The 11,124-nt window shown below is 34.4% G+C and overlaps 2 protein-coding genes across 2 annotated transcripts; both read left to right on the top strand.

The window, feature by feature from the left end:
- The first annotated feature begins 1,841 nt into the window (after positions 1-1,841).
- On the top strand, positions 1,842-3,568 carry LOC114752958 (mitochondrial metalloendopeptidase OMA1-like). Its single transcript, XM_028941633.1, has 3 exons — positions 1,842-2,702; positions 3,067-3,215; positions 3,325-3,568. Exons 1-3 carry the CDS (start codon positions 1,842-1,844, stop codon positions 3,566-3,568), a joined length of 1,254 nt encoding a protein of 417 aa, XP_028797466.1.
- Positions 3,569-7,569: 4,001 nt separating this feature from the next.
- LOC114752954 (cytochrome P450 704C1-like) lies at positions 7,570-10,058 on the top strand. The gene is made up of 5 exons (XM_028941626.1): positions 7,570-7,863; positions 7,981-8,196; positions 8,427-9,032; positions 9,137-9,340; positions 9,861-10,058. Exons 1-5 carry the CDS (start codon positions 7,570-7,572, stop codon positions 10,056-10,058), a joined length of 1,518 nt encoding a protein of 505 aa, XP_028797459.1.
- The last annotated feature ends 1,066 nt before the right edge of the window (positions 10,059-11,124 follow it).

The raw sequence follows: 11,124 nt of genomic DNA, 5'->3' as shown, positions 1-11,124 counted from the left end.
CGTCGATACAAGGTCATTGTTCACACAAGATGTTTTTCTAATAACAAGTAGAAATGTGCCAGACAGAAATCAAATTAGAAGTTAAGAGTCGTAATTAATTACCAATTATAACCATACGCGAAGTGGCTTAAGTTAGAATTAGCCCATTCCGCACGCCCCTTGCTCAGGAAACACATCTATTAAAGAAAAGACGACTTCCTGCGGTCTATTCGGTGCCAAAGAGTGGGCCAATGTGATGGTTTTAGGCCTAGGCATCTTTCAATTGAAGGTCGTTGACATACATCGGCTGGGGGGCAACCTTTCTACATTTTAAACGAAGGCACGGGTGCCTTGCATCCTTGAATCGGTAACCATTTCTCGGTTGATCTAACCTTCTTTGTATACCTAAGTTATATTGTTTACATGGATTATTAACGCACTACACAGTTATGAACAGTGTTAAGAATTTTGATAAGGAGGTATTTGGTAATCTTCATAAGTACTTTTTAAAAATATTTTCAGATAAATCGAGATAATTCTTATTGTATGTATATGTTGTATATCATAAAATCACTTTTGAAATTATAATTTAGATTATATCCAAACATCCTCCAAGACTATTAGACCCTTGCTGTAATAAGACCAAGCTTGCACTTGAAGATAAAATAAAAGCTAACCTGTGTTTAAATATAGAAGGTTACTTTCGACAGCCGCAGCCCTATATAGCGAAACCATAGAAAATCTTCATTAATGAAGTGCTATATACTTTTGATGCCTAACCACGTGGCTTCTCATTTTCGGCGAGAAGGAAGTTTACGCCACAGACACCATTAACGTTGAATATATCCTCAAGACAAACTTTGCATACTATGGAAAGATTCAGCATCAGTTTCGTTCCTACTTGTTTTATTCTAATGAGCTTTCTAATCTTCTTTTATGTTTCTACTTCTTAGGAAGTTCAGTTTATCACTTTTACTCTTAGAACTTCTTCATTCTGAATTTTGATTTTCGTTGTTTGATATAGGGTTCTGTTACAGTGAGGTGTGCTCTAGCCCTACAACTTCATATTTTTTTAGGATATATATGCTTGCTTTTTAACTTTTTTCTTTATTGTAAGCACTCTTGCTATATTAGGAAGCAGGGGACCAAAAGGATTAAGTATAGACACGTTGAGATGATATTTCTGGAGTAAAAATTCCATAGCATGAGGTTGTGAAATCAAGAAAAATTAAGAATGTAACTTCATTGAAGAGTTCAAAAAACAAAATCATCTTTTGACACAATAAGAGTCTTTAAGAGACGGTCTTGTTTATTCCTAGTGAGGAAAATAAGAGAGTTGAGGATTTTTCTAGCCATGAAAGTTTATATATAACTTGTACAAGCTATTTTTAGAATAAACCGCATGTTTTGCCGTTCTCTTTTCTTCTCATTCACTCCTATTCTCATTCATTTTCTGTCCTCATCTGGCTTATCGTTATAATGAAATCTAGATCATTCAAAACATGGTTTGAATGGTTCAAATTTAAAATTTTTAATCTACAATTTTCTTAAAGGATTATCAATTATAAGATTTTTTTTTATTTTAAATTATAGATTTATTAAAATAAAAAATTATTTAAAACATAAAAACTATTTCAATTGAACATGCTCATCTTTTTTACGAGCATGGTCATTTTTTCTGCATTCCCTCGTTCATTTTTGATATCGACTCTTCTTTCCTCTCCCTGATCCATCTGGTTATTTTTCACGATCTCCATTTTGGGATGACGCTTTGATTGAGAAAGACAATTTTCCTTTTGTTTCTTTTTAAATCTGATCTACTCTTCTTTTTTTTTTTAATTTGTTTAATTTGCTGCGCCATCATGAGATCCTACAGAGGAGGGAAGCTTGCCCTTGATGTTCTTCCTAGTTTCTGTTCAAGGATTATACCCGAAGCCCAAATTTCGCAGAGATTTTGCCAATTTGAGTACTTCACTTCTGCATGTAAAGGAGCTAACAGTTATGGCTTTTCGTCCTATTCTCTTATATCTCATAGACTAGGATTCCGACGTGGAGTGAACCATAGGAACCCACCCAATCCGTTTATCCCCGGGACTAGGAGATTCTACTACGTAGATCGATACAATGTGCAACATTTCAAACGTCGAGGGCCTTGTCAGTGGTTTCAGGATCCAAGAAATGTGTTAATTGCAGTGATGGTTGGTTCAGGGCTTTTTATCACTATTTTTCCTTTTGTTGATGCATCGGAAAGACCTTCTATCTCTGTACTGGAAACTGTTCCCTATACCAAGCGAACTCACTACATTCTTATGCCCAAATCTCTGGAGAGGATGCTTGGGCAGACGATATTAGAGAGAATGAAAGCAACAACATTTAAATGGAAACTTTTGCCTGATACACACCCAGAAAGCATACGGGCAAGAACCGTCGCGAAGAACATAATTGATGCATTGCAGAGAGGGGTGAGGAAGGAGCAGGTATGGAGGGATGAGATTGCTGATGAAAAGTGGATTGATGAGAAGAGCAGAAAGAAGGGTGAGAAACAACGAGCTTCACAGGCTGCAGCTAAATCACATTTGGATGGATTGAACTGGGAGGTGTTAGTGGTGGATGAACCAATATGCAATGCCTTTTGCTTACCCGGGGGGAAGATTGTTGTGTATACTGGCTTGCTTGAGCATTATAGAAATGATGCAGAACTAGCCGTTGTCCTGGGACATGAGGTATGTTTATGTACTTGATATAAAACTTAGTTTGATATTCAATTTGATCCTAAATATAAGATCCCAATCCATTTTGTTTTTTATATTTATCTATTTTTTTCCCATGACAAAGTAATTGCATATATTAAAAGTTTCATCAAATAGTAGTTCTAGCTAATACATGTGATTAGTAAGGATATTTTAGAAAAGACAACACATGTATATTACAAATAACTAGTTCAACTAATTTTCTTAATATACTCAAATTACTCAACCAGCTATTATATTAAGGAGCGAAAGTAGTAGTACTATATTGCTCTAAATTTGCAAATTTTTAAGGTGTGGCGGACCTGTTGATCGCACTTTATTTCTGTAAATTGATTAGGTTGGCCATGCTGCGGGTCGCCACGCTGCTGAAGGTTTAACAAGACTCCTCTGGGAAATGATTCTGTATTGGATACTCTCTAAGTTCATTATGGCTAGTGTTGTGGACAAATTGTTAGATCTTATCTCGAGCTTGCCTTTACATAGGAAGTAAAATTTATTCATTATTCTCAATGACTGAGCTTTGGTTTTTGCTGCTTCATTATTGTTTCTAGATCTGGGACATGCATAGCTAATAATAATTCACAACTTTCTTCAGGCTGGAAACGGAAGCAGATTATATTGGGCTGATGCTGGCTGCTTCAGCTGGACACGATCCCCGGGTGGCACCCACAGTCTATGAGAAGTTAGGAAAGGTTACTGGGGATTCAGCACCTAGAGATTACCTCTCTACTCACCCATCTGGAAGAAAGAGGGCACAAATGCTGGCTCAGGCTAAGGTCATGGACGAAGCTCTAATTATGTACAACAATGAAAGTGAGCAGGTCCCAGGGTCTGACTAGAGCATATATATACTTAAAAGCTAGGTTTTTTTTTTTCCCTTCCCCCTCTATGCTGGCATGATGATAATTTTTTTTTACAGGTTAAAAGTGTAAAAATATCCATAAATTTTATTCAAAGTGTCCCAAAATTTAGATTAGAAACTTAGGGAATAAATTTAAAACTTATGTATTTAGAGGACCAAGGGTATACAGTAAGCATAAAATTATTAGCGTTATAGTAGTATGATAAAATTTGATAGAGTTTTTTCTTGCCGAAATTTGATGCTTATATTTTGAATGAGAGGAGATATTTTGGAACTTTGAAAATATTTCTGCGGCCTTATCATAAAAAGTAACAACCGTTGGGTAAATTTAATAGTAGTGTCATTTTTGCTATGATTTTGTAAGTTCACAGGTATTTTTGCATCTTCAAACTAGAATTTAGTTAAGAAAAATATTTTCTGTGGTTGCGTTTTTTTTTAAAATATCTTTTTGGAAGAAAATTTTTTATTAGCGCGGCCCTATTGCAAAAAGTGACAGCCGTTGGATAAATTTAATAATAGTGTCATTTTTGCTATAATTTTGGAGGTTCATAAGTACTTTTACACCTCCAAACTATAATTTATTTAAGAAAGATGTTTTTTTGTGGTTGTGTTTTTGGTTTTTAAATATCTTTTTGAAAGATATTTTTTATTACACTTCATGTGAAAATTCTCATAACCTTATATGAAAAAATAATTGTTCAAGCTTAGGAGGTTCTAAAAACCCCCCACACTACTCTACAAACATTTTGCTTTGAAAATATATTTTTTCTAAAAAAACTTTGGATTCTTTTTAGGAAGACTCCCATAATCTCACACGGAAAAGCAATCATTTAAGTCTACGGAGTTTCCCCACAAGTCATAAAAAATCATTTTTATTCATTCATTTTGATTAAAAAAAAAAATTGTTGAGATTCACGGTGGAAAATCCGAGATGCCACATAAATAAAGCAAGGAATTGATAATTAAATTCACAATGGACAATTTGAGATGGCAAGCAACAAGGGCATGTAGAAACAAAACATATGGTGAGTCTCACATGTATTTGAAACTAATGGTGGAAACAAGAAAATTCCTACATGATTGGAAATGTCACCTCCATGGAGTGCACATATAACAATGTTAAGAAGCAAAGGGAAATAAAGATGAGAGAGTACAGAAAGATATAAACAATATTACATGCCATGCAAGTCCGCCATACTCATATTGAAATGATAAATGAACGAAGCCAATGCAATGAGCATATTTTTTATTTGAGAAAGACAAAGCAAGATAAATATCGAAGTCATCTCACAAGATTGCCTTGGTAGTCCGTGGGCATTTCATGGGCAAGAAGTAAAACCATGATCCCATATATGGTTAGTCTCTTATGTGATGAGCTATGTGTATGCCTCCATCTCTATGGTTTGCCTCCAGAATTTTTTCTTTAACCCTTACTCTTTTATTTATAGGCTTTACGTAGGGTTTTGTAACTTTTCTATTTAGGAACCAATCATAATCAATTTGTGATTTTTTATTTTTATTTTTATTTACAATAATAACTCCAAAAGATATATATATATTTCCAATTGGGAAGCTGATAGATCATCTTAAATGAGGGTTTTATTTTTCTTTTTCTTTTTTTATTTTTCTTATTTGTTTCTTTAATGATTCTAGAACACGTCTCTTAATCTGGAGGCCAATCAGCAACAAATTATATCTTTTCTTCTATTATCATTTATTGTAGGGAGAATAATTTTGTTTGATCCTTCTTTTTACTTGTCGTACGATGGACTTTTCAAACTTGGCCACCACAGAAGATTTTAGAAGGATTTCTTTTTTTCCCCCCAAAAACAAGCATTTCTTTTTTATTATTTCTTCATTTATTTGATTTTTTATTTATTAGGGGGTCCTGACAAAATGGGTGTTAAACCAGAACAAACCTACTTAGCTTCCACTTTGAAACATAGAAGCGCACTGAAGTTGTGAATAAGAATTTTGCCGATGTGTCCAAGGGATGTTTTAGTGCATAGCCTTGCTGATAGTTAAGTTCCATTATATCCCTTTAAATGTCTATGAATCATGCACATTCAAGTATTTTTGCTTAGTTCTGATCTTTGAAATTTCTTATCAAATATTTGATATTCCCTATAATTGCTGCTTCTTTTTAGCAAATTTATGTGATGCAGCCTTCGATACATGGCCATTGTGCATACACGACATTTATGTAGCAGCAAGCAGAAATGTGCCCAACAGAAATCAAATTAGAAGCTAAGAGTTATAATTTGTTACCAATTATTGCAATACGCGTAGTGGCTTGAGTTAGAATTTGGCCGTTCCCCACACTCCTTGCCCACATCTGTTGAAGGAAAGACGAGTTCATATGGTCTGTTCCCATTGATAAGGGAAGAATGGGCCAACCTATGATGGTTTCAGGTTTAAGTATCTTTCAATTGAAAACCATTAACATACCAACGGGAGTTGGGTCTAACGGAAATGACTAGTCTCTCACAATGTGGTGAACTAAAGTTTGAATCCCCGCTGGAAGAGGTGTTCACATTTAGTGCAAGACAGTGCCTCGAATAGGATTGCCTCGAATAGGAAGATACCTATACTTTAGCAAAAAAAGAAAACCATTAACATAGTGGAGGCTCTTTTTCTATCCTTTTTATCCTAAATAAACAGGGGCACCTTGCATAGCTAATCTTTTTAGCCTCCTCTGCATATTTATGTACCACTCTGGTCCCAAATACAAGTCACTTGTAGGGGAAAAATTTGTCTAAATATAAACCACTTGAAGTATATTTAATACTTGTTTTTTAATTTTACCCTTATTTAATTCTCATTAAAAAGAAATAAATAAGGGAGAGATATGAAAATGATTTGTGAATGTAGAGAGACAGAGAAAACCTTAATAAGGGTAAATTTGAGAAAATATGTTAATTTAATGCATTCATTTGTATGTAAGAATGTGTTACAAGTGACTTATATTAAGGACTAAAGTGATATATTATTTACATGGATTATTAAAGTATTAGGTAGTGAATAGAATGAATAGCTTTAAGTAGGATTGGTAACGTTGAATCCACATGGATCGGGTTGAAAAAGACTCGTTTAAAAGTGAAAGTCAACCCTAACTCGTCAAGGCTGGTTGGTGGGTTGGCCCACCAACACTTATTTATTTTTTTTTGAATTTTTTTTTACTTTTTAATTTTTTTCTTATACAATATCCAAAAATAATAATAAATTTTTTTGTTTTTTCTTGAAATATTTAATTGAAAGCATCAAATAAATTATATAGGTATTTTTTAATTTTTTTAAATAGGATATAATATATAATAATATACTTATAACAATTAAATTTTTTTTTAAAAAAAAGATGCAAGTTAGCTCGCTGATTGGTGGGCCTAGCAGTGTGGGAAAAGCTCGTTTACGAGTTGGGTGGTTTTTTACCAACCCTAACCCGTCATTTTTGACGGGTTGACAGGTTGGACCCATGGATTCAATCCATATTACTAGTTCTAAATGAAGCACATCTATTAAAGAAAAGTCGAGTTCATATGACCCATCTGGGATAGGCCAACCAGATCCAATTTGCCAATCCTTTCGTCCTTGTTTTTGGATGTAACTTCGGTCTTATTACCGTATTCTCGATTTTTAAGTACAAATAAAAGGTTACTCTCCGCAGGCGCAGCCCTATAGTGAAACCAAAGAAAATCTTCATTAATGAAGTATATACTTTTGATGCCTAATCACGTTGCTTCTTTCAGGCCCCACCTTTTCCTACCCAAGAATGTGCATTGTCTTCTTGTCGTGTTATGTGAGAAGTTGGCAACTGTTGCCTTGGAGAACCAGTCCTTGCGTGATGAACAAGATAATGACCATCGTCAAGTTTTATATTCTGTTATGATAAACTCTGTTTTCTTCCACTCTTAGGGTCTCTTATATTTCATTTTCTCTATAGCCTTCTCTTAAGCTATAATGTTGGCAGGCAATTTGAACATGGATTCCATATATTTAACGGCAGCCCTTGTAGCCATAGTTTGGGCGGTGTTTGTGCTTAGAAAAGATGGCAAAAGCAGAATTCTGTCTCAGAAGAAAAGAAAATATCATGTTGTTTCTGGCACTGCTTTACACCAAATGTTCAATTTTCATAGGCTACATGATTACATGTCAGACCTGGCAGGAAAGAACCAAACTTACAGGCTACTTACCTTAGGAAGGAATGAAGTTTACACCACAGACCCCATTAATGTTGAATATATCCTCAAGACAAACTTTGCGAACTATGGAAAGGTACAACGTTAGTTTCGGTTCCTAATTGTTTTATTCTAATGACTTCTTTTATCTTTCTACTTCTTAAGAAGTTCAGTTTATCACGTTTACTCTTAGAATTTCTTCACTCTGGTGCAGGGTGAGTACCAGCATACAATCTTGAAGGACCTTCTGGGTGATGGGATATTCACAGTGGATGGAGAGAAGTGGAGAAAACAGAGAAAGATAGCAAGCTACCAATTCTCCAGCAGGATTTTGAGAGATTTCGGCAGTTCAGTGTTCAAATCTACTGCAGTTAAGCTTGCAGCAATGGTATCTGAAGCTTCAACTCCTAATCAGATGTTAGAAATACAAGTAAGATTTGCTAAACAGATATAGCAATAAACATATCTTTAGATAAGATGTTTTTTTACTCATTCATATTGTGTAGGTTCAAATCTCCTTAATATCATGAATAACCAATCACCCAAGTGTATGCGACAAAGAATTACCATCCTTATTAGTTTTAGCTGCATATGAGCATGACATTATTTCTGATGAAAAAATGAATAACAAGAAAATCTATTCATGGTGGTTATTGTCAGGATCTGTTTTTCAAATCAACCCTAGACTCAGTGTTCAAGGTTGTTCTTGGTGTAGAACTAGACACCCTGAGGGGAACATATGAAGATGGCGCCAAGTTCTCTAACGCTTTCAACGATGCAAGTGAAATAACTTTACTTCGTTATGTTGATATTTTCTGGAAAATCAAGCGGTTCCTGCACATAGGATTAGAAGGCTCATTGAGGAAAAATATCAAAGTGGTAGATGAATTTGTGTACAAAATAATCAGAAGCAAGACGGAGCAAGTCCAGAAGTCACCAGATGGGTCTGCAAGGAAAGACATACTGTCAAGGTTCCTAGACTTAGAAGAGACAGATCCAAAGTACCTTAAAGACATCATCCTTAGTTTTATCATCGCGGGAAAGGACACGACAGCAACAACAATGACCTATTTCCTTTACTCTCTCTGCAAATATCCTCATGTGCAGGATAACATTGTGGAAGAAGTCAAAGATGTTACGAAGTTAAAAGAATTTTCAACTGTTGAGGAACTTGCAGATAATATAACCGAAGAAGCACTTGAAAACATGCAGTATCTTACTGCAGCTTTGACTGAGACACTCAGACTCTACCCAGCAGTTCCATGGGTGATCCAACATATGCACATGGACTTTTTTTTTTTTTTTTGCCCTAATGATGAGAATTGAATGTTTTGTTTTTCTGACACTGTCATATGGTGTTTCCGTGATAGGATGCTAAGGTTTGTTTCTCAGATGATACCTTGCCAGATGGATTTAGTGTGAAGAAAGGAGATCTTGTTTCATACCTACCTTATGCCATGGGCAGAATGAAATACCTGTGGGGTGATGATGCTGAGGAATTCAAGCCAGAGAGATGGCTGGACACAAATGGAAAGTTCCAGCAAGAAAGTCCTTTCAAATTCACAGCTTTTCAGGTAACACTCTACTAAGGTTTAAGTACCAGTCTTGTTACTCCCTTCTTTCCTAAATATAGGAATTAGTTGAGAAATTTGTTGAAGACCCAAATTTTCTTTGTCACCTACATTTTTCTCAAACTAGCCCGATGAGCAGAGGTAGCCTCCCATGTAAATAATTAAAAGGATGAGTGTTTTAGAGAAGTCAATACGCATATTTTAGGCAAATATGATCAGTCAATTTCCCTAATATCCAGTCCATAGCACCGAGCCTGAAGGGCAAGTTGCACTACTCATAGCTTGTGAACAATGCAACTTGCTAGAGAATTACAGAGATATATATATATATATATATATATATGAAAGATTTTCGAAAATACTAAAAGGTTCTAGCTTTAAATCCAGTCATAACTATGCATTCTCTAATTGTCTTACAGTCTACTCTTGAATCAAAACAACGAAGTTGCTAAGCCTTTTTTGTTGCCCCAGAAGATAAAATCTTTGAAAGTTGATCTATATGAACTCTGTTTTTAAACCACAGGCGGGTCCAAGACAGTGCCTAGGAAAAGACTTTTCTTACAGACAGATGAAGATCTTCTCTGCAATTCTTTTAAGCAGCCACAAGTTCAAGCTTGCAGACCAAAGCAAAACAGCACATTACAGAACTGCTCTTACTCTGCATATGGATGGGGGTCTTCACCTTTATGCTTACCCCAGATTGGGACACCTAAAATCCTAGATACTCAATAAAAGTAATGATTCACATTGTATTACTATAAGCTAGACTCCTTTTCAGTAAAATCATTACATAAGCAGGAGGAGAAGAAGAAGAAGAAGGAGAAAACACTTAAATAAGTTGCACTGTAATTGTGTGATATATTAATTCATATTTAGATTGTACCTAAGATAATCGTCGTTTTATATGTACGTAAAGTTAGAAAGGTATTAGATATATTAGAGTATATCCTTTTATCAAATGTAAGTATATACTTAGACTCCACTTATCATTATTTTCATTACTAAATGGTAAAATGGTATAGAGATGAATGCTCGGTTAAAATCTTAAAATGCCAATTATTTTGAAAACAAAATTAGAATTTAAAAATGACAGTTAGTGTAAAACAGGAAAACACTATTAGTCATGTTATTTTGAAACTTGCGGGAGGTAGGGAGTCAATACCGATTATCCAAAAGGGAAAAAAGACATAACTGGGAAACAAAAAAAAAACCATCTCCAATCCCCCTGTTCCTTCTTACAAGGAACTTTTGACAATTTTAAGGATCATTTGAAATAATTTATAATTAATTTCTTAATCACAATTTATAGAATACAAAGTAAGTATGTAAGAAGAGTTTTATCTCGATTTATATAAAATATATTTACAAATACCATCAAACGTTATCCCAAGCATATCTTAACCTGTTTCCAAATACAAGAACTTTTTTTTTTTTTCACTTCTACTGACCTCATTTAATATTTAATATTTTCTAACAAAATTACCCCCCATTGAGTCATTTCATTAGTTAATGGGAATCCTCGCATTAACAGTGTTCTATGGAAGGTACTTTAGTAAAATGGTACCACTTTGATACTTTTTATTTGTCACTTAAAAAAAATTTTCGCATACAGGAAAAAAATTAAATAGATAAAAAATTTTATTTTTATTTTATTAAATAGGTAGTATATTTTCTGTCATTTATTTCTTCTCTCTTCGCCTTTGTAATCAATATGGGTAAAATTAAAAATGAAACATTAAAAAAGGTCCAAGTGACAGATAAAAAAAAATCAAAATCTTTTAGTACAA

The sequence above is a fragment of the Neltuma alba genome, unplaced genomic scaffold, assembly GCF_004799145.2.
Source record: "Neltuma alba isolate B1F8T4 unplaced genomic scaffold, ASM479914v2 tig00007615_pilon, whole genome shotgun sequence".
NCBI lineage: Eukaryota > Viridiplantae > Streptophyta > Magnoliopsida > Fabales > Fabaceae > Neltuma > Neltuma alba.
Note: the sequence above shows the minus strand (reverse complement) of the source record. Positions and strands in the feature narration are given on the sequence as shown.

What these genes read in the sequence shown, in the direction of transcription:
- LOC114752958 (XM_028941633.1), top strand. Translation starts at nt 1,842, where the DNA reads ATGAGATCCTACAGAGGAGGGAAGCTTGCCCTTGATGTTCTTCCTAGT. An exon ending in CCGTTGTCCTGGGACATGAG is followed by an intron (nt 2,703 to 3,066) that starts GTATGTTTATGT and finishes TAAATTGATTAG; the next exon opens with GTTGGCCATGCTGCGGGTCG. An exon ending in AGCTTGCCTTTACATAGGAA is followed by an intron (nt 3,216 to 3,324) that starts GTAAAATTTATT and finishes AACTTTCTTCAG; the next exon opens with GCTGGAAACGGAAGCAGATT.
- LOC114752954 (XM_028941626.1), top strand. Translation starts at nt 7,570, where the DNA reads ATGGATTCCATATATTTAACGGCAGCCCTTGTAGCCATAGTTTGGGCG. An exon ending in ACTTTGCGAACTATGGAAAG is followed by an intron (nt 7,864 to 7,980) that starts GTACAACGTTAG and finishes ACTCTGGTGCAG; the next exon opens with GGTGAGTACCAGCATACAAT. An exon ending in ATCAGATGTTAGAAATACAA is followed by an intron (nt 8,197 to 8,426) that starts GTAAGATTTGCT and finishes GGTTATTGTCAG; the next exon opens with GATCTGTTTTTCAAATCAAC.